This window comes from Gigantopelta aegis, chromosome 2, assembly GCF_016097555.1.
Source record: "Gigantopelta aegis isolate Gae_Host chromosome 2, Gae_host_genome, whole genome shotgun sequence".
Taxonomy (NCBI): Eukaryota; Metazoa; Mollusca; class Gastropoda; order Neomphalida; family Peltospiridae; genus Gigantopelta; species Gigantopelta aegis.
The window spans coordinates 29,932,642-29,956,005 of record NC_054700.1 but is presented as its reverse complement, the minus strand read 5'-3'; the positions used below and the strand labels follow the sequence as shown (position 1 = coordinate 29,956,005).

The 23,364-nt window shown below is 38.5% G+C and overlaps 1 protein-coding gene across 1 annotated transcript in view; it reads left to right on the top strand.

Moving 5' to 3' along the window:
* Positions 1 to 23,364, top strand: part of LOC121388166 (cys-loop ligand-gated ion channel-like) — a 39,409-nt gene that overhangs the window by 9,088 nt on the left and 6,957 nt on the right. The window contains exons 2-5 of the mRNA XM_041519409.1: positions 4,406 to 4,528; positions 6,050 to 6,241; positions 7,731 to 7,988; positions 14,761 to 14,916. Coding sequence (XP_041375343.1) covers positions 4,406 to 4,528; positions 6,050 to 6,241; positions 7,731 to 7,988; positions 14,761 to 14,916 — 729 coding nt within the window. The remainder of the gene's footprint in view (positions 1 to 4,405; positions 4,529 to 6,049; positions 6,242 to 7,730; positions 7,989 to 14,760; positions 14,917 to 23,364) is intronic.

Genomic DNA, 23,364 nt, shown 5'->3' with positions numbered 1-23,364 from the left:
TAATTACAAATAAAAATCGATACACGGCAGATGTGTTCAAAATGGATATACTCCTAACGGAATTATAGTGTCTGTATATTCAATGTGTTTCTGATCGTCTTAATATCTGTAAGAATCCCAAACTGGAGCCTTTCTTCAAATAATTTCGTACGTACGAAAAAAACTTATTTTAGGAAATAAAATGAAATTTAACCTAGTTCAAATATTAGAACGATCAGAAACAAATTTAATATACAGCCACTAATATGTTATACAGAAAAATATATTTGATATGTAATTACAATCGTTAAAAAGTATCTGTTAGTCGATAACATCTTTAAAATTGCAGCAATATCGGGAATGTCCCTTTAAAATTTAGATTTGTCACGTTTGTCACATTTGTCACGGAATCATATAAAGGTACTCGTGTGCATAGCTCGAGTCACATCTAGCACTCCCCTTATTGATATGTTATAGGGGAAGGCTAGAGAGGAATATGAAAAAGAAAGAAAGAAATGTTTTATTTAACGACGCACTCAACACATTTTATTTTACTGTTATATGGCGTCAGACATATGGTTAAGGACCACACAGATTTTGAGAGGAAACCCGCTGTCGCCACTACATGGGCTACTCTTTCCGAATAGCAGCAAGGGATCGTTTATTTGCGCTTCCCACAGGCAGGATAGCACAAACCATGGCCTTCGTTGAACCAGTTATGGATCACTGGTTGGTGCAAGTGGTTTACACCTACCCATTGAGCCTTGCGGAGCACTCACTCAGGGTTTGGAGTCGGTATCTGGATTAAAAATCCCATGCCTCGACTGGCATCCGAACCCAGTACCTACCAGCCTGTAGACCGATGGCCTAACCACTACGCCACCGAGGCCGGTAGAGAGGAATATGAATAATACTTCGGCAATCGTTGATGACAAAATAGTAGCCATCTACTGTGTCTAAATTACACTTTTTTTCTTTTTTTTTCTAAATCCGATGCCCCAGAGATTTAGTTTGATTATTCTCGAGTCCAGTCATGACATTAAATGTATATGTTTATAACCAGTACCAACGCTACACGAAGAAACCCGACGCCTCTATACGAAACGAACCTGCTCTGTAGTTTCGTGTGGTGACGTAGAGCAAAGTGTGTACCCACGTGACAAACACGTTGGTACCGGTTAACAACAGGTAAGTTTAATGACATGACTGGACATGAATAATCAAACTAAAGCTCTGTTGCATCGGATTTAGGGAAAAAAACATAAGTATTACACACAGTCCTCTCTAGCGCTCCCCTACAACATATCAATAAGGGGAGTACTAGAGGTGACTCGAGCTATTGTATTCAATGCTGGTTTGACTGCCATTCAGAACAAGGTGTGCCAAACAACAACACCCGATGGTTGGATTTAACCATATATATTCAGATAATAAAATGCCATTCTTAAATATTGATGTTATTAAAACAGATGATGGATCTTGTTCATACAAAGCAGAAAACAGCCAAACACACATCAATATTTACATATTGACTGGCTACCATGTGGACATAGGCGTACGGGCTCTCGATTCAGTAGGGGGTAGGCTGATGTTTGCCCGAATTAAATGAAAATCGAACCTGCATAACAACGGTTTTTCGTCTTAGCATTACCGCCAAACAGCTATATAGGGTTGGCAACGAATCACTACGCATTTTTACACGAATACTAACTAAAAATGCGGGTAGAATGATGGAAATGCATGGTAAAAAGGGTTCAGGTCACCACAATTTTGCCCGAATTTGAGGATTTTCTCCAGCACTAAGGGGTACTTGCCCCCCCCCCCTCAAGGCACTCCCTCCCCACCCTGTCTCGCAAGCTTATGCATGTTGAACCTATTCTTTCAACATATTGGTAAAATATAAAACATAGGGCATTTTTGAACAGTCAAGTAACCTAAATTACTAGCAGAATCGATGCTTTTAACAGACCGTATAGCGAAACGACATACTTGCAATTATATTAATATTACAATACCACACGCTAGTATACTGTATTAAACTGTGGTAAAACAAATAAATGAAAAATCGATAAATTCCTTGAAGAAGAAGAAAGGAAAGAAATAAATACAATAATGTACATCTATAATTTATATACATATACCATGGATCTGTGAGGAGATCAATTGTGTTTTATAGAGCATAACCACTGACCGAGTTCGATGTATATATATGCTATTTCCGTGGGTTTTCTTCGAATACGGTTTTTATGCGAGTGCGAATAATTTTTGCATGCTCATATACCACTAGAGTTTCGAGCATGTCCGTCCCGGGGCCTGTCTCTGGATAGCCAGTGACTTGCTCCGGGACAGAACAAATTAAGGGGACATTTTTGAAATTTACATCCAAAAATTAAAAGGTTTTTATGTCAACTCGTGATGTGTGAAAACTATATTTTCACGAATTGCGAAGGAATGAGTGAAAATATGGTTTTCACACATCACGAGTTGACATAAAAAAATATAGTATTCGCAAAATATCAACCTAAACATTAGAAATACTTAACTTCGGACAGTTATTCCGAAATGGGTGAAATTGGTTTTAATAATAGATGTAGCGCTAATATAGGACCTAAACACTGGCGTAGGAAGCGGCGTAGGAAGCGGGGGTGGGTAGGTTGGGAGCACTTTGTAGCAGCAGCGATGGTTTCTATATATTTATACATGTATAGTCATACGATGGATACCTGCCGTGCGAATTAATTTGGTACTAATTTCAAGTTTTAATTATATTCCAGCACATGAATACTATTAATAGACGCCCGTTATTCTCAATAAAAAACAATATGTCGGCTTTAATGTCCATAATCGGTGGACATTGGCCCTAGGTCAATTTGAACAAAACTACGCATGTGCACACGTGTAAGATTTCAGGTGGCCCAATATCTGAACATTATCTTTATATACTAGCACTGGTGTAGGAAACGGGCGGGAGGGGGGGGGGGGGGGGCAAGGGGGCATATGCCCTCTCCCCCTTTTCTTGATCCAGTAGCAGCAGCGATAGTTTATTTAAGAATTGAACGTTATATTTTTGACGTTCATGCGATGATAAACACCAAAACCGTTTTACACACTGTATGAATGGCGTAGCGTTCAATTCTTATAATTTCAAATGCATTAATATTGCCATTATACAATTTTTTTTTTTTAAACCCAATTGACCTCTATTCCACCATGGTTTACAACTGTATCAAAATACAAATAAGGGGATTCCCTTAGAAAGTTACATCCTTTTTTTCCCGTGAAATTTCCAATTCATTATAATGATTTACTTAAGGTTTTATAAATTTTAATTTTCTGTATCAAATGTGAATAAAAAGTTATAAAATTTAAAATAACTGAACATCAACTAATAACGCAAACAGTTTAAAAAAAAAACCCAATCAAACAATAATTAATTTAAGAATTGAACGATCTGTATATTTAAATGGAAGACTTGTTGTAAAGCGGTTAGAGTATGAATAATTTTGAACTAATTAACATAAGGGTGAGCGTCAATTTATTTAGAAGATTTATCAATTACTCTATTAAAATTGCATTTGTTAGAAGTTGAATTAGTGAAAAGTAAAGGTGAAGACTGACTTGATTTCAGTGTTACTGTGTGTGTGGATTTCAGAGGAAGTTTGTGATTGTGTGATATTATTCTGGGAAAGGGCAGGTCGCGTAATTGTGCACGAAGGTGTATGTGTTTTCGCGCGCGGGGCCCCGAATTACCACTGCGAAATCAGTCAAATAGTTCGCGAACGTTAGCGAAACGTTTGCTGCCTGAACTTGGGGCTGGTTACCAATGCCACAATACAAAAGCCACGATCATAAGCGTACGAGACAGGGGACAGTGGGGATGCAGGCGCGGATCCAGGATTTTTTAGTAGAGGGGGCCCAAAAGCCGTTGTTTCTTTTGAAAACATAATTTAAATGTCCTTGACAGGTGGTCGGGATAACTTTGCATGTTAGGTGTATTGTGTAATATATATTGTTTGACCAAAAATAGTAGGGCGCGGGCCCTTTGGGCCCCCACCCGAATCCGCGCCTTGATTGTGGGTGAGGTGGCAACTGCCCCCCCCCCCCCCCCCCCCCCCCCCCCCCCCCCCCCCCCCCCCCCAGTGCTGGAGCAAAACCTCAAATTCGGGCAAATGAGCTATAATATAGCCATATGACTTTTCGGGACATTAAATCGAAACATAGTTGACCCTGTAATTATTAGCAGGCGGTCGACAGGCAGGCAGTGGCGTAGGAAGGTGCCAAAAAGTGTGTGCCCCCTTCTCCGTACTTTTCTCGATCCAGTATGCGCGTGTGTGTTTGCTCCCCCCCCCCCCCCCCCCTTGCTGCCCTGCTTCCTACGCCAGTGGCGGGTACATACTCATTACGCAATGTACAATTTGTTTTTCAGGTAAAGGTTTACATACGGGTTGTTTTTCTCAAAGTCGGGGAGATCAACACACTCAAAGAGAAATATGCAGCGGATGTCTTCCTGCAGGCTAGATGGCGACAGCCTGGAGGCTACACAATGCGAGTGAGTAAGAGAGTGTTAAAAGGAGACTACACAGTGAGAGTGCTGGAGCAAAAATCTCAAATTCAGGGCAAAAATTATAGAGATATTCGGGCAAAATATGCTAACCTGAGACTTTTTTCCATGTATTTGTATCATTATACTCTCAAAATTAGTTGTAATTCATGTAAAAAAAAAAAAAAAAACGTAGTGATTCGTTTGCAACCCTATATAACTGGGAGCCTAATTCACAAAGGTCGCTTAGGCGATTCTAGACAACAAAGCATCCCCTTTGCAAGTCTTTTAGCATTGCACTGCGGGATCGCAAAGTTGCGAGAGTTTAGTGAATTAGGCCCCAGGGCCCCGTTCCACAAAGCGATCTTAGCTCTAAGATCACCTTAAGTGCATAGCTGCCTTATGCACTAAGGTGATCTTAGTGCTATGATCGATTTGTGGAACGGGGTCCTGGTTGGTAGTAATGCTAATATGAAGAAATGTTGTTATCCAGATTCGAGCATTTTTGTTTAATTCAGGCAAAAACCAGCCTGCGCCCCTACAAAATTTGGAGCCTGTACGCCATGTCTGCTACAGCAGCACCGTGTCACATAAATAGTTATAGTTAGCTGTATACCCACAATGACGATGATAAATGGAGATGAAACGCGTACCAGCGCTTTTATCTCCTAGATCGTAAAACAATACAATATTTATACGCGATGAGCATAATAATATAATTATGTTATTTGTCACAAATCACGTGTTCATATTAGTATGTTTATCGTGTATAAATACAAAAATCGAAGTGAAAAAAGAAAGAGAAAAAGGACCCCGAAGCACCAACAACAACAAAAAATCAAATAACCCCTTCCTAAAAATTAACTCTATCTTGCATTTGACATACACTGTGGTCGCAAAAGTGAATATTAGAAATTAAATCATTATTGCAATCATTAAAATGACAGGCCCTAGTTTTTAAACACTACAGGAATTAATTTTCTCTATTAAAGCCGTTTGTTACAATTAAAATCAAACACTACATATGTTTTATTGTTTAGAATATCCATTTCCATACATCCGAAATGTTATGGTCATCTTGTTGTTTGCAATGCCACGAAATGCATTTTTTTTTTTTTTATAATTCCAAAAAGGCACGTCTGAGAAGTAATGGTTATCGAGACAAGCTCTAGTTATTTTTAGACGATATTTCCCTGTTTAATATCACAAACTTTATGATATATTTAATTAAATTAAGGTTCAAGCACGCTTTCCTGGGCACAAATCTCAGCTATCTGTGATGTCTGTCCAGGACAGTGGGTTAGTAGCTAATATTAGAGAAGTGGAGTGTAGTGGTCTTACACCTTCACAATGAATCGTTAAAACTCGCTCTGGGTGGGAGCCGGTACCGGGCTGCGAACCCTGTACCTACCAGCCTTATGTCCTATGGCTTACTTAACAACGACACCACCGATGCAAGTTCGTGCTATATAATACGCAGTGTGTTGTAGTTTTACTAAGTGTTTTGTTTTTCTCTGTTTGTTCCATGAGAGTTCGGACGGGAAAGAGGAGCCGTGGAACCCGCAGATCCAGATCGAGAACGTCCTAGGAGACTCCAAAGAGGAGGAGTGGGCCTACACAGACAAGGAGCGGGACGGCGGAATCCGGGTCTTCGAGTGTCAGCGCATCAAGGGCGTGTTCGTCGAGAACCTCGAGCTGGAGCACTTCCCATTCGACACACAGGTCTGCAGCAAGCTTTCTTTTATTCCCGTTCGACATCCATGTCTGCAGCAAGCTTTCTTTTATTCCCATTCGACACACAGGTCTGCAGCAAGCTTTCTTTTATTCCCATTCGACACACAGGTCTGCAGCAAGCTTTCTTTTATTCACATTCGACACACATGTTTGCAGCAAGTTTTCGTTTATTCACATTCGACACACAGTCTGCATCAAGCTTTCTTTTATATGTAATTGTTATATGATATTAAACGAGCTTCCATTTCGTATTATGTTTATAATGTCCCGACTGAAATAATTTTCAGTTGTCACGAGCATTAGCGAGTGACAATGAACATTAATTCACGAGGGACATAAACATCATACGGAATGGTAGCGAGTTTAATATCATATTTATTACCCATAATTGATATTAATTTATATCACTCATCTCGTTTGGTCGACGTTCCTGTAAGGTTGGAGTGCGCCAATCGATGACATCAAAGTGTTACGTCATACTTGGCGTTTTATAGTAGAACGTATCACTTTGATATGTACAAAGATATTTTAACCATATGGGTAATAATATGTGATCTGTTTCCACACACAACAAGATTCCGTTTCACTTCAAAGTAGAACAGCAAGATTTCGTATACATTTAATTGTTTGTGGTCTTTTATTCTGTACACATGGAATAAGATTGTGTTCATATTTAATATGTGTTATACACCACAATGACAATGACAACAAACAAACAAAAATACAAAACAAACAGACAACAAAACACCACAAAACAAAACAATGAATATTCCCGTGAACCCAAGAACGACAACAGACAACCCTACATAATGTACTCCGATGAATCGGAAAGAAAGAAAGAAATGTTTTATTTAACGACGCACTCAACACATTTTTATTTACGGTTATATGGCGTCGGACATATGGTTAAGGACCACGCATATATTGAGAGCGGAAACCTGCTGTCGCCACTTCATGGGCTACTCTTTTCGATTAGCATCAAGGGATCTTTTATATGCACCATCCCATAGACAGGGTAGTACATACCACGGCCTTTGATATACCAGTCGTGATGCACTGACTGGAATGAGAAATAGCCCAATGGGTCCACCGACGGGGATCGATCCTTGACCGATCCGATGAATCAAGTTAAACGATTTTCTTTATAGATATATTTTTACGGCCAGTCGTGGTGCATTGGCTGGAATAGTTGGGTTCACCGACAAGGATAGTAATTGGCGAACTATAAATACGTAACCGTAAACAGAATAGATATTCCTCTCAAAACCTCTCAAAACCGGACACTCTGTAAACCGGAATTCTCTCAATACCGGACGTTTTTCACCGTCCCTTTATAAATATCAGCACAAAAGTTAACCTCTTTAAACCGGATACCCCTTAAAACTGGACATTTTACTTGGTGCCGAGGGCGTCCGGATTTATGGGAGTTTCACTGTACATGTATCTCACAAAACCTATTTACTTTTCCTCCAATCAGGATCTCTCTCTAACAATATCGTCGGAGTTAACGGAAGCGGAAGTGGAGTTACTAGAAGACGAGGAAGAGTTGAGTAGTGTGAATAAGCAGAGTTTCGTGGACGAGCAGGAGTGGGCGCTGTACGAACACGTGGAGATGCTGCCCAGGGCGTCTGTGAAGGAGTACACGAGCTCCAGGGAGAGACACCCCACCATACTGGCCAGCTGCCACGCCGCTAGGCGACCCGGCTTCTTCATCTGGAATATATTCTTAATAATGGTAGGTTCTCGCAAATCAAAGTCTGTCTGTCTATCTCCCTCTCTCTCTGTCTCTGTCTCTGTCTGTCTCTGTCTGTCTGTCTGTCTCTGTCTGTCTGTCTGTCTGTCTGTCTGTCTGTCTGTCTGTCTGTCTCTCTCTCTCTCTCTCTCTCTCTCTCCCTCTCTCTCTCGTCTCTCCCTATCTCTCTCATCTCGCCTCTCTTCTCTCTCTCTCTCTCCTCTCTGCCCTCTCTCTCTCTCAATCTCTCATCTACGTCTCTCTTGACTATATTTATATAATATTATATTGTTGTATATATAATTATATAAAGTATATAATGTATATATGTATATGTTATGTATATATATATATATATCTATATTATTTGTATTGTGTATATATTGTATATATGTATATATGTTATAGTATTATGTATATGTATATGTATATAGATATATATAATCTATATATATATATATTATATATATATATATATATATTATATAGTTATTTGATGTATTTTTTTTTTTAGAGTATAATATATATGTATATATATATATATATATATCTGTCTCTCTATCTATATATATATATATTATATCTATTATATATGTAATATGTATATATCTGTATATATGTATATATGTATGTATATTGTGTATATGTTATATATGTATATAAGTATAACTGTATATATATAATATATATAGTATATATATATATAATATATATATATATATATATATATAGGATATATATATCATATATATATCGTATATATGTAATATATTTAATTTATATATATATAGATAATTTAATACTGTAAATGCTGCACCAATCATTATAACACAATGCATGGTTTGGTAAATCAGTTTTATTGAAAATCTAACCATTTTGGTTATGGATCATCCTATTCATCAGGTATGCACGTGCTAGTGCAGCACGCGCAATTTGAGGTGTTCGCATTATTCAGTCAGTCAACGTGAATAAAAGGAAACTCGAAAACAAATGTTTTTAGTGTTGTGTTTGGCGCAGCAGCTATGCCAAGATTAACGACTGCCGAACGTGAAAGAGCAATTGAGAGAGTAATGGCATGAGATAGGTCAGATGATATTACACACTTTTAATGTGCATCCATCAACAATTTATCGTCTCCAAGAGAGTTTTATTGTCACTGGTGTTACAAGTGATAGACCACGAAGCGGCAGACCTAGGGTGACCATGGCAAGACAAAACCAGCATATTGGACAGGTTCTGTCCCGCCAATGAGACAGCTCGGACAATTATTGGTAACCATTAGCACATTAGCGGTCGGACAGTTCATCAGACACATCAGACTGTTCATCGGATTCTTGCAGGAAGAAACCTTCGAAACAGGCGTCCAGCAAGAGGACCCGTTCTGACACAACAACACCGCCTAGCTCGACTCCAGTGGGCCCAAAATCACGTGAATTGGCGCCATAGACATTGGCATGCAATTCTCTTCTCAGAACGAATTAATGTTTAACGAATGAATGAATGTTTAACGACACCCCAGAACGAAAATTACATCGGCTATTGGGTGTCAAACTATGGTAATGCAAACAAATAAGGTGATGATCAACATCAATATAAAAATTCAAGATTTAAATAAAAACAGTGTAAAGAACTGTGCGAAAATACAAATATCACAGATAGACACTGACTTTTACTCAAAATTTCAATTTGTGTTGTATTGGCCCCTGCACCACGGTGAGGTTATAGCACGCGCAGGGGTCTCTTCTCAGATGAAAGCAGATTTTTCATTGATCACCAGGACGAACGTAGGCGAGTGCGGCGCAGAGTTGGTGAAAGGTATGCTGATGGATGTGTCATTGAGTGGAACGCAGTGTTAGGATATGGGGCGGAATTGGCTTCAGTCAGCGTTTGGGACCCATAATCTTCCAAAATGTTGGCCCAGGTCACGGAAATGGCGCAACGGCACAAAGCTATAGTGATCAGGTGCTCAGAACTGAAATTCTTCCATTTTGTCCTCGTCATGAAAACCATATTTTGCAAGAAGAAAATGCCTGTCAACACACTGCTAGGATTACATATAACTTTCTACAGCAGCACCACATCATCACAATGCCATGGCCATCTCTTATCCCCGATCTTAACCCCATTGAACATTTTTGGGATGGGATACAGAGACAACTCGACCAAATGCACCCCCGACCAGCAACCCAAGCAGATCTGCAACAGGCGATACGTGATGCATGGACCAATATGTCCAGACGAACAGTAGACCGTCTGATCCAATCCATAAACCACAGATGCAGGGCTGTCATCAGCGCAAATGGAGGTCATACAGAATACTGATTATACCAAAATTAGGTCATTGAAATAGACATTCAAAATGTGTGTGAAATGTTCACAAGATCGATCACCTTAACAGATACAAAACGTTATGTGATTTAAACAATAAAGAAAACTTGAATAAATATTAACTGAATTAATATTCGCGTTTCTTTTGTTGTTCAATATATATGTATATAGAGTATAGTGTAGTATAGTATAGTATAGTATAGTATAGTATAGTATAGTATAGTATAGTATAGTATAGTATAGTGTAGTGTAGTATAGTGTAGTGTAGTATAGTGTAGTGTAGTATAGTGTAGTGTAGTGTAGTGTAGTGTAGTGTAGTGTAGTGTAGTACAGTGTAGTGTAGTGTAGTATAGTATAGTGTAGTGTAGTATAGTGTAGTGTAGTATAGTATAGTGTAGTATAGTATAGTATAGTATAGTGTAGTGTAGTGTAGTGTAGTATAGTGTAGTATAGTGTAGTATAGTATAGTATAGTGTAGTATAGTGTAGTATAGTATAGTATAGTATAGTATAGTGTAGTGTAGTGTAGTGTAGTGTAGTGTAGTATAGTATAGTATAGTATAGATATATATATATATATATATATATAGAGAGAGAGAGAGAGAGAGAGAGAGAGAGAGAGAGAGAGAGAGAGAGAGAGAGAGAGAGAGAGAGAGAGAGAGAGAGAGAGAGAGCTATATATAGAGAGAGATATAGAGATATATAGAGATATAGAGATATAGAGAGATATAGAGATATAAAATATATAACCGAGCCTTTAATCAAGATAGGCTTCGAAACAAGGCAGACCTATATTCAAGGAATTACGGTATGCATACTTTATGCTAACACTTATAGCTTGAATGTGATGTGATAGAAGACGATGGTACTAGCCAGTATGTTTGGAAGCACTCACCTTCCTGAACACGCCCCTGGCATCGTCACTGTTTTAATAGCGATTCGTGAGTGCGTGTCATAATGGCTGTGTAGGTTGAAATTTGTCGAACCAGTATTGAGAGTGACAGTCCTCCTGCAAACTGGTCAAGAAAGATGACTGTAATGTCCTGACTAGTACCAGTCCAGCATATGATGGCGCTGCATAATATGTCAAAACGTGTTTTTGACTCTGTTTTGTACAGAAATAGAATTTGATTATGATAACGATTTTGTCGTTGAGATTTATATGGGTTAAATAAGTATTTCTATTTAACTAGCCACCATTATGCCTCATCAAGTTATTGTTCAGATTTATATGTGTAAAATCAGTATTTCTATTTAACTAGCCACCATTATGCCACATCCAGTTCTTGCTCAGATATATATGGGTAAAATCAGTATTTCTATTTATCTAGCCACCATTATGCCACATCAAGTTCTTGTCGTTGATATGTATATGTGTAAAATCAGTATTTTTATAACTAGCCTCCATTATGCCTCTAATTCCTGTTTCAGTGAAGACACTCAGTCGCATTTTATGGATGGCTTCATTTAATGAGAAAATAATCCAGCTGTTCATACATATCTGATTACAACTCCATTAACTAATAAGCCAGAGTTTCATTGCTTCCTGAAATCAGATTTTATACCCATTACCAAGATCTGCATTTGAAAAAAAACAACGAACCTAATAGTCTTTTAAAACTAATTACACCAGTGGGAGATAGTAGGTTTAATCCTACGATATATTCACCATATGTACATTAAAACGAAACCTTGCGAAACTCACGCGTTAGTCAAATAAAGTGTAAAAGCAGGATTTAAAACGCATATCACATGTTTGTGTGATTCCCATTGCGCCCATAATTTGTTTTTAGAAGTCAGGGCCCAATGAAATTTAACAGCGGTTGATGAAATGGAGAACTTTACATGCTCCTATACCACTAAGGTTTCAGGCATGTCCATACCGGGTCCGGTTTCTGGATAGCCAGTGGTCTGACGCGGGACAGAAAACACCAAAACAGGGTCAATTTTGAATAATTAGTCTAATGTGGTGGGGGGGGGGGGGGGGGGGGGGGGGGGGGGGGGGGGGGGGGGGGGGGCATGAAATGGAGAGCTAATCTATGCATACCTATTTTGTGTGTGTGTGTGTGTTTGAGAGAAGTGGGGGTGGGGGGGAATCGAAGATCGAACAAGACTAAGCAGTGATATTTCTGTAGTGTTTGAAATCATTGGCTTGTTCACGATGTCGAGCGCTTGCGGACAATTTGAGTGGTACGCATATAAAGAGCTAGTTTAGGGGGCGACCGCGATCGCTCGCTCTACTGAACTGGCCTCAGAACTGTGAATTGAAAATCTGTGTGACCCATTTATCGGTTACGCACAAACAAATCCATGTAACACATTTCCTTTTTGCGTAATCCGTTATGTCCTTGTAAATAGTACTGGAAATTTTGCGCGAACAAAAAATAGGTTACGCAAAATTATATTTGCGCGAGCAACGCGCGAACGAAACGACCGTTCTCGCAATTTTTAGTGGCCTGGCGCCCACCTGATGGTTTTTGTCATGCATTTCATTTATCGTTTGTGTACAACAGCAACAGAAGCAGCAACAACAACAATATATTATTATTATTATTATTATTATTATTATTATTATACAAACAGACAGACAGACAAAAGACAAACATCATCACCTAAAAACATCACACGAACTTGCAAATTAAAATCTGTAAATAATATCTCCTTCCTTCCATTCTTTCTTTTCATGACGATATTTAACCGAAGTTGAAAGGTGCTACATAACAAATGTATTGTTTTGTATGTCGCAAGTGCATTGGGGCCAAGCTTTCGAAATACTAACACCAGTAATATGTGCTTGAGTGATTACCACATTCTAAATATGAGATGCTTTCAAGAGCGGTTTACGATGTTGTACAAGCTGTATAACGAGCACGATGTAGTCGCATGTTGAATCTGCCCCCACCCCCGTGTGTATTTGTATTGTTTGTAAAACGTCATTAATATTCATTTTTCCTTTGCTCTCGCACGCCATTTTTCGATATTATTACACCATTTTAACAAAACACTCAGATGGCGCTATTCCACTGATTGTGTTAGAAGTATCATAAACATGGCGACGGACATATATAATTGCATTATGTCGTATAAAGGCGTTTGACGATAACAGTGCATAGCTATAGACACAGGTTTATTACATTATTACAACTGTAGGTGAGTTTGTGTTTTGCATAACGATTGGGAGTGGGAAACCGGCCTCGGTGGTGTCGTGGTTAAGCCATCGGACATAAGGCTGGTAGGTATAGGGTTCGCAGCGCGGTATCGGCTCCCACCCAGAGTACGTTTTAACGACTCCGTGGGCAGGTAGGTGTAAGACCACTACACCCTCTTCTCTCTCACTAACCGCTAACCCACTGCCCTGGACAGACAGTCCAGATAGCTGAAGTGTGTGCCCAGGACAGCGTGCTTGAACCGTAATTGAAAATGAAATAAAGGGAGTGAGCACAGGTGCCGACATCGACTGGCTCCTCCGTCCAGGACAGAAAAGGGGTGGGGTGGGTTGGAGGGGGGACCGCCTACACTGGCAGGTGAAAGGGAGCGCAAGCAGTCCGACCGGGGCCGATATTAAAACGCTTATAACGTCCCTCTATAAATACGTGTATTCCATTGAATGCATTGCCCATAGATAGCTAAGTCAATTACAATATGCATTGTTCGTATGTCAACGAATTTCACCAGCATTGTTCTACAGCATTGTATTGTGTATTGATTTATTCCAAGAGTTGCTTCTGCACATTGCTTATTATGTTCGTTCATTTTAACGGTACAGCATATTGGCTGGTGTGCATATGGGTTTTACTGGTAATTCATGGCTACACAAAAACCTGCCTCAAACAAATATAATTTGTCCTGTAAAGAACACCATTCAACGAGCATATAGTCATCATATCCCACGTTTTATCGATTTTGTAGTGTACAAACAAATTATGACTACGTCATCAGAAATCAGAAAAGTAAATTACCAAATGTTTGACATCCAATAGCCGATGATCAATCGTGGTGTTGTTAAAACAAAACGAGTTTAACGTTCATTTTCAAATGTTTGTAGAACGGCGGCACATTCGGGCAAAAACGATAGTCACATTCGGGGAAAATTATATGACCTGAAAACTGTTTACCATATTTCATATAAAATCTACTCACACTATTAGTTACAATCCTAGTAAAAATGCTTAGTGAATCGTTTGGAAACTTATATGGCTGTTTGATAGTAATGCAATTACGAAATAAACTTATCCAGATTCGGACATTTTCTTTTAGTTCAAAACGTCCTCCTCCTCATCTCCCCCCCCCCCCCCCCCCCCCCCCACAAACACACAATGAGACCTACTTCATTTTATGAATGTTTTTAATTGATGCATGCATTGAATCAGTGTCAGCTACACACTTAGCTGACCCATGAAAAACTTGCAGCTTCTATTTTATTTTAGGTTTTTTTGTTTTTTTTTCAGATGCTTATCACACTGTTGGCGTTTGCGACATTTGCCGTCAGTATAGAACACACTCAAAATCGTTTGCAGTTGTCCTTCACACTGGTGCTAACAGGGGTCGCTTTCAAATTTGTCGTCAACCAATCGCTACCTCGAATTTCATATTTAACATATATGGTAAGTCCTAATGCATCATCCACAGGGGTTTTAAAAGCCGATCATATCTGTGAACATCTTCATAAATCAAGGCTAATATTCGTTCCTCGTATTCAGCATTGATACATGTCGTCAAGAAATCGTGCCACAAAATGCTTAAATTTCATTGGATGCGATGAGATCTGATTGCAACGAATCGCAACGCTCCTTATAGATTCCCTTGTTATTGTAAACAAAGATGGCAGCGTCAGCGTCCGGAGGTTAATTTTTGATATTGCTTTCAAGATTGTCACATGTTACCGATGCTGTGATTGGTCAGCGATGCCATCGTGTAAGGGACATAATCGGTGTTACAAATTTTCTTCCAATAGAGAGCGCTAGTAGTGGATATCAGTAATCTTGACTACATGTATCAAGGCTGAATACGAGGAACGAATATTAACCTTGATTTATGAAGATGATCTGTGAAGTGTTTCCATGAAGACTGAGACCAGGTTGTGTTCAGGTCACTTGTTGGAGGGTCATCCCGTGGGGTACGAAAGTATGCACCCTATTTATTTATATCAGGGCAAATTTCTCATCCATGTGAATATTCTACATAATTTTCGGAAATGTTTGGAAATAATTATGGATTGTAACGGTACCATTCACCTTAAAGCTGGGTAACTGGCGAATTTATTCCACCTCATAAATGGTCATATTCAGCAACTGTCATATTCAGCAAGTGGTCATATTCAGCAAAAGTGTAGTGATGCGTTGAAAGTGAAATGCCATGAATACAATTTCAACTTTGTAACAATACAGCTTATATATTTATTTTTACAAGTACATTAAGAATTAGTTAATTGTTCATCCTACGTCAGCCATCTGTACATTAACATGACATATTATCTACTTAGATGCGGACCTGCCAATCAGACCAATTAGTGTCATGCAATAATAATAATTTATGAGCAATAAAAGACACAATACATTTTAATTATTGCCTCGGGTATTGCAGGAAGCCTTAACAGCTAAATATCACTACATTGATACGAGTTTAGTATGTAATTTAGAAAAAAGGTTCTTTACCCATGGACTCTAGTCTCTGGGAGAATAGGTGCTATAAAAAAAAAAAAGTAGTGTCGGAAATAAAATAAAACTGATTTTCGTTGATTATTTCTTTCATATTAAACTGACAAGTAAATATTTTGTAAATATCTATTTAATGATACTCTACCTAATTTAGCATTTACCTGTTTGGGCTCTCATTGATGTACAAGGTGGTGTTTACTCTTGAAATTTAAATAAATATGTCAGTAAACAGGATATTTGTTACCTTTATTGGAACAGACTATAACACGTTTTGATAATATGTGTCAGTTCCATTTACCCTTAAACAAACTTTTAATTTAAAACTGCAAGTTAACTGATTATTTTGAATTGCAGCATAAATTATTAATTATGACCAGCATATATAGTGAATATATATTCAATATAAGTACATTAGAAATTTACACAATCTTGCAACCACTTAAAGGTGCTATATTAGAAGTTATATGTGAGCATCTGTTAGTGACAACCGGCCTCGGTGGCGTCGTGGCAGGCCATCGGTCTACAGGCTGGTAGGTACTGGGTTCGGATCACAGTCGAGGCATGGGATTTTTAATCCAGATACCGACTCCAAACCCTGAGTGAGTGCTACGCAAGGCTCAATGGGTAGGTGTAAACCACTTGCACCGATCAGTGATCCATAACTGGTTCAACAAAGGCCATGGTTTGTGCTATCCTGCCTGTGGGAAGCGCAAATAAAAGATCCCTTGCTGCCTATCGGAAGAGTAGCCCATGTAGTGGCGACAGCGGGTTTCCTCTCAAAACCTTGGTGGTCCTGAACCATATGTCTGACGCCATATAACCGTAAATAAAATGTGTTGAGTGCGTCGTAAAATAAAACACTTCTTTCTGTTAGTGACAACCGGCCTCGGTGGCGTCGTGGCAGGCCATCGGTCTACAGGCTGGTAGGTACTGGGTTCGGATCCCAGTCGAGGCATGGGATTTTTAATCCAGATACCGACTCCAAACCCTGAGTGAGTGCTCCGCAAGGCTCAATGGGTAGGTGTAAACCACTTGCACCGACCAGTGATCCATAACTGGTTCAACAAAGGCCATGGTTTGTGCTATCCTGCCTGTGGGAAGCGCAAATAAAAGATCCCTTGCTGCCTGTCGTAAAAAGAGTAGCCTATGTGGCGACAGCGGGTTTCCTCTAAAACACAGTGTCAGAATGACCATATGTTTGACGTCCAATAGCCGATGATAAGATAAAAAATCAATGTGCTCCAGTGGTGTCGTTAAATAAAACAAACTTTACTGTTAGTGACAAAGATTCTCCAATAAAAATGTCTTTTCTACTAGTAGATAAAATTATTTCTTATAATCATTTATGGACATATAGTTAAAGGTGTAGTCTTTAAATGTTAAAGCAAAATTTAATAAAAACATGATTTGCAATAGCTGTAATTATGCAACTTTGAGATAGCACCTTTAATACCGGTATAATAGATCACAAACTCAGAATAGTTCTTGACAGTTTTGCTCAAAAGATACTTATAAATGTCTCTACAAATATTTAGTTTTGGAGAGGGATAGGGGTGAACCCTCATCAGAAACGGTCCCTCACATATTGTAACAGCAATGAAACTGACACGTCTTGACCAAAATTTGTTATAGTCTGTTCTAATAAAGTGCACAAATTACCTGTTTACCGACATCTTTCTTTTAATTTCAAGAGTAAACACCACCTTCTACATCAATGAGAGCCAAAACAAGTAAATGCTAAATTAGGTAGACAATCATTAAATAGATATTTACAAAATATTTACATGTCTGTTTAATATGTAATAAATAATCGACGAAAATCATTTTAATTTTATTTCCGACAGTACTTTAGTCACATACCTTGATGTTCTCTGGCAAAGGCCACACTGCTGGACGATTGGAGTGACATTACTACAACCAAAAGTTTTGTTTCATATTCATAACTTATTGTTACATGTTGGAAATAACAATCTACAATCCACATTGTGACTTCTTGTGTTCATATATGTTTAAAAAAGCCAGAACTATGAACAGAAAAGTTATCTTATTTGAACAAAACATGAATGTCAGTGATGGTTAACGACCAAACATATTTTGAACAGGATTAAGACCAAATTGAATGACATTCAAGTTAAACTAAATTTTCATTAAAAGGATAACAAACTACATAGCACTGCAACTAATATGGTATGGATATATACAATCTAATTAAAATTAGCTCCACTATTACATGTGGATCTAAAGACAGCCAGTTGGAGCTCATGTCCACCAATCAAAACCTTACTTGCAGAATCCTGCCAGTGATTTAAAACTAACAACACTGCGTAGTCCCCAATGTCCAGGTAGCATTTCGTCTGTAAATAATAATTTAAATATTGACCAATCACACTTCGCCTTTTATAACGTTATTTGGGAGCATACAAATTCTAAAAATATCGGGCGAGTCTATTTTAGTGGGCGCAGTACAGCGAACCATACCAATGCGTACGGGGTGGGTTATCAGTCTTCAGTTTTACATTAAAATTATTTATTTTATAAAATAAAACATGTTTTAAGGCATTCGTAATTCACACGAAACATGTCGTATACCCTCAGGATAATTCGGAATGTTTTCAAATTATTTTTAAATCACTGGCAGGATTCTGCAAGTAAGGTTTTGATTGGTGGACATGAGCTCCAACTGGCTGTCTTTAGATCCACATGTAATAATGGAGCTAATTTTAATTAGATTGGGATATATACTCCTCAGCATAAATTAAACAATTTCTTATTTGCATTAATATGTATGTATACACATATCTAGGAGTATTTATATTAAAAGCAAGTCTTAGAAACATAAAAAAAGTGAATTTTCATATCCTTACTAGGCAAGTGTGCATTACATGTAGAACTGGCCTATCTCACAAACCCATGTTTCGCATTATGTAGATACAGAAGTATGCATTTCTATGTACAATGTGTATAACTTATATTTTGGTGTGTATAACTGTTATCTACCTGACTCATTCGCATTTCTAGATCTTATCATCTGACTCGCATCTTGTATATGTTCTGTTCACAACTTCTGCAATTTGCTCTTCTAAGCATCTATTTTCTATTTCTACGTGTTTCTATTCGTCTTGAGACCAGACATAGCCCAGTGGTAAAGCGATCGCGCGGTGGGTTTGGGATCGATCACCGTCGGTGGGCCCATTGGGCTGTTTCTCGTTCCACAACTGCTATATCAAAGGCCGTGATATATGCTATTCTGTCTGTGGAATGGTGCATATAAAAGATCCCTTGCTTCATTAGGAAACATGTAGCGGGTTTCCTCTGATGACTACGTGTCAGAATTATCAAAATGTTTGACCTCCAATAGCCAATGATTAATTAATCACTGTGCTCCAAAGGTGTCGTTAAACAAAACAATTTTTTTTTATATTCATCCTAAACTAGAGGGCTGAGGCTAAAATGTATGATATTCATCCTAAACTAGAGGGCTGAGGCCAAAATGTATGATATTCATCCTAAACTCAATGTTAATAACAACATACTACATAACAATACAATATGTGATATGAATAGGATATACTCAACAGCATAAATTAGGCAATGCCGAAAATGCATTAATGCCTATGTAAACTCATACGTAGGACTACCTGAAACGTTTATTTATTAAACTGCACTATATTTAACATATGGATGCAGCATTATATAAATATTGTTCAGTATATGGGGCTTATATACTATACTATGTGTTTATATATATATATACCAAAAGGCAAAAGTTATTGTGACATGGATTGTTTGGAGTAATAAATTTGTGAATGGATTTATGGATGTAAACCAGTGAAAATGTGCATGAACAGCTCGAAGAAATGCAACCAAGCATTGCATGCTTTGTGCAAGAAACATGGAATATTCGGGAGAAATCCTGCCCAGTGTTCAGCATAAAAGGCCAGACATTCATTCGCAAATCATTGCCACTCTGTGCAGCCTTCAGAAGTCCAGAAGTAAAAAAAACACACCATTAGTGAACTGTTTCATGCAATTTCGTCATACCACGCTTCGGATGCGTGAATCTGGGACCTCGTAGCGTGACGTCGCACGTCAATTCAACTTCCACAGAAACACCATATGGCACTTATGACAACGATGTCAACAAAACAACCATGTCGGGGACTGTCCCCGTAGCGGCCGACCACCCGTGACAACCCCTCGCCAAGACACATTGATCCGAACCACGCATCTGCGAAACAGGTTCCAGCCAGCAACCCTCACAGACCGTACCACGACGACGGTGCCAGGCATGTATCAATGCTCAAGGTGGACACACTCGCTACTGACTCTGTGAACTTCGCTCTGGACCCCCTCTAGTGATGTGGCTCATTTGCATATGGCAGGTGCGCCCTTTTCATGGACTATTACTCGTTTTCATACCTTCGGACATTTCTCTTTCCATGTTATAACGTTTCATACACGGCAGTAAAAACTTATCATCAATTATCTTTGTCTTTTGTGGGTCACAGTAACTTTTACCTTTTAGTATACATGTATTATGAAAATATCCCTCTGTACCAGTGTTAAAAATGAAAGTATGTATAATTCATCCATCTCACAACAGTTCATCTCTTTTCTTTCTAGAAGTGAATTTCTATTTAATTTGTGCTTAACGTATGCTTAGGTGTATATAATTGACATTTACATTAAGTATTGTAATCAGACAGGACTAGGAAAGTCTCGACTTTCATTTCGTTTTATTTTAACTTATGTTCGTGCCTATATTCGATTAAGGTTCAAGCACGCCATTCTGGGCACACACTCAGCTATCTGGGCTGTCTGTCGTCCAGGACAGAGGGTTAGTTGTTAGTGGTTAGTGAGAGAGAAGAGGGTGTAGAGGGTGTAGTGGTCTTACATCTACCCACTGAGTCGTTAAAACTCACTCTGGTTGGGAGCCGGTACCGGGCTGCGAACCCTGTACCTACCGATAGCTTAACCACGACAACTCCGACGCCGGTCTTCGACTTTCATTCCTATTTCCCAGTCTTATGATCCGACTCAATTATGATGTCTGTCATGTTCACATTTTTTGCGATTTCTTCTTCTTCTTCTGGTCCTTTGCTTGGGTTTCTCCATCAATATGTGAACCAGTTCTTGTGGCATGAGATCACCAACCATCCACTCCAGCCTCCGCGTTTCCTCGAACTTTTGTCAGCGTACGAAATTAGATATGTAAACCGACCTTTAAACTTTTAACACTGGTGGTAGGGTGGGGCGTAGCCCAGTGGTTAAGCGCTCGCTTGATGCGTCGGCTGGTCCATTGGGTTATTTATAGTTTCAGCCAGAATACCACGACTGGTATATCAAAGGTCGTGGTATGTGCCATCCTGTCTGTGGGATGGTGCATATAAAAGATCCGTTGCTACTAATGGAACAGTGTAGCTGGCTTCCTCTCTTAGTCGTGGGTTAAAATTACCACATGTTTGACATCCGATAGCCGATGATTAATGAATTAATTAATGTGTTCTAGTGGTATCGTTAAACAAAACAAACTTTGTTTTAACACTGGTACTTAATATAGAGAGACATATTCATAATATGCATACACATAGTATAGGCCGCAAATAATAAACTATGTTTGAATAATGTTGCTTCCCTAATATATTATATACAGTGCAGTTTTTAATAATAAAAGTTTCGGGAAGTCCTGTGTGTACATACATATATTAATGCATTTTAGACATTGCTTAACTTATGCTGATGAGTATATCCTTATTCATATCACATATTGCATTTGTTATGTAGTTTGTTGTTATTAACATCGAGGTTAGGATGAATATCATACATTTTGGTCTAATCTATTTTCAAAATATGTATCAGGAATAAGTGGGATGGCAGTGTGAAAATAGTCGCGGAGTAGTAGTAGAGGGTCTGATCCAGGTAAAAAAGGGTATGTAAAAAAACAAAAAACAATGGCACGTTTCACTATTTTTCTGGGGGTGACACTGTACCCTTTGTACCTCCGCTAGCCACGGCTCTGTAAGATACCTATTTTTTATAGACATTTAGTTCTGCAGACACCGTTACTATATTCTTCACTAAATTAATAAATATATATAACTGTAATTGAATGTTTAGAATCCATATAGTTCGCATATAATTGTTAAACTTAGTTGTAAGGCGTCTCATACATATATCAAGAACTCTCACACATATATCAAGAACTCTCACACATATATATCAAGAACAAGGATACTTGATACATATTTGCTGAATGAAAGTAAATAAGTTTTTAGCCGGGATAAAAATGTATTTCAACAAACACAATCACATTTGTTAGCTTCTCGTCGAAGTTTGGCCAAACCGGAGTGCTACTAACAGCGTTAAAAAGAGTTCCTGTAAAAATAAGTGTCACATTCGTTAAATATTAAGCAAAATTTCATCTTCTTACAAGCATGCTAGATGTCACTGTCTGAATCTATGTTGGAGAAAATTTCATCGTCTTACAAGGATGCTAGATGTCACTGTCTGAATCTATGTTGGAGAAAATTTCATCGTCTTACAAGCATGCTAGATGTCACTGTCTGAATCTATGTTGGAGAAAATTTCATCTTCTTACAAGCATGCTAGATGTCACTGTCTGAATCTATGTTGGAGAAAATTTCATCGTCTTACAAGCATGCTAGATGTCACTGTCTGAATCTATGTTGGAGAAAATTTCATCGTCTTACAAGCATGCTAGATATCAATATCTGAATCTATGTTGGAGAAAATTTCATCTTCTTACAAGCATGCTAGATGTCACTGTCTGAATCTATGTTGGAGAAAATTTCATCTTCTTACAAGCATGCTAGATGTCACTGTCTGAATCTATGTTGGAGAAAATTTCATCTTCTTACAAGCATGCTAGATGTCACTGTCTGAATCTATGTTGGAGAAAATTTCATCTTCTTACAAGCATGCTAGATGTCACTGTCTGAATCTATGTTGGAGAAAATTTCGTCGGTCTCATCCGCAGTTTGTATTTTTGTACAACCAGTCGAGCAAGTCACGTGACATTTCGTACACTCCGGCAAATTCTGTATTTTCCGCAAATCCTGTATTTTCACGCAAATGAGACGGTGTATTTGTGGTATGCATTGGCTATTGACCAATAAAAACGCATGAAATTTATCTAAAAGGTAATAAATATACATATATATTGATATGTAATAATTATGTACTATACATTTTATGGCGGGATTAAGCTTAGTCAGTTGAGTGCTCGCTTTAAATGCTTGCGTCGCAGGATCGAACCCATTCAACAGATTGGATTTTTTCTCGTTCTTTTCCAGTGCACCACAACTGACCAAAGGCCGTGGTATGTGCTTTCCTGTCTGTGGGAAAGTTCATATAAAAGATCCCTTGCTGCATTAC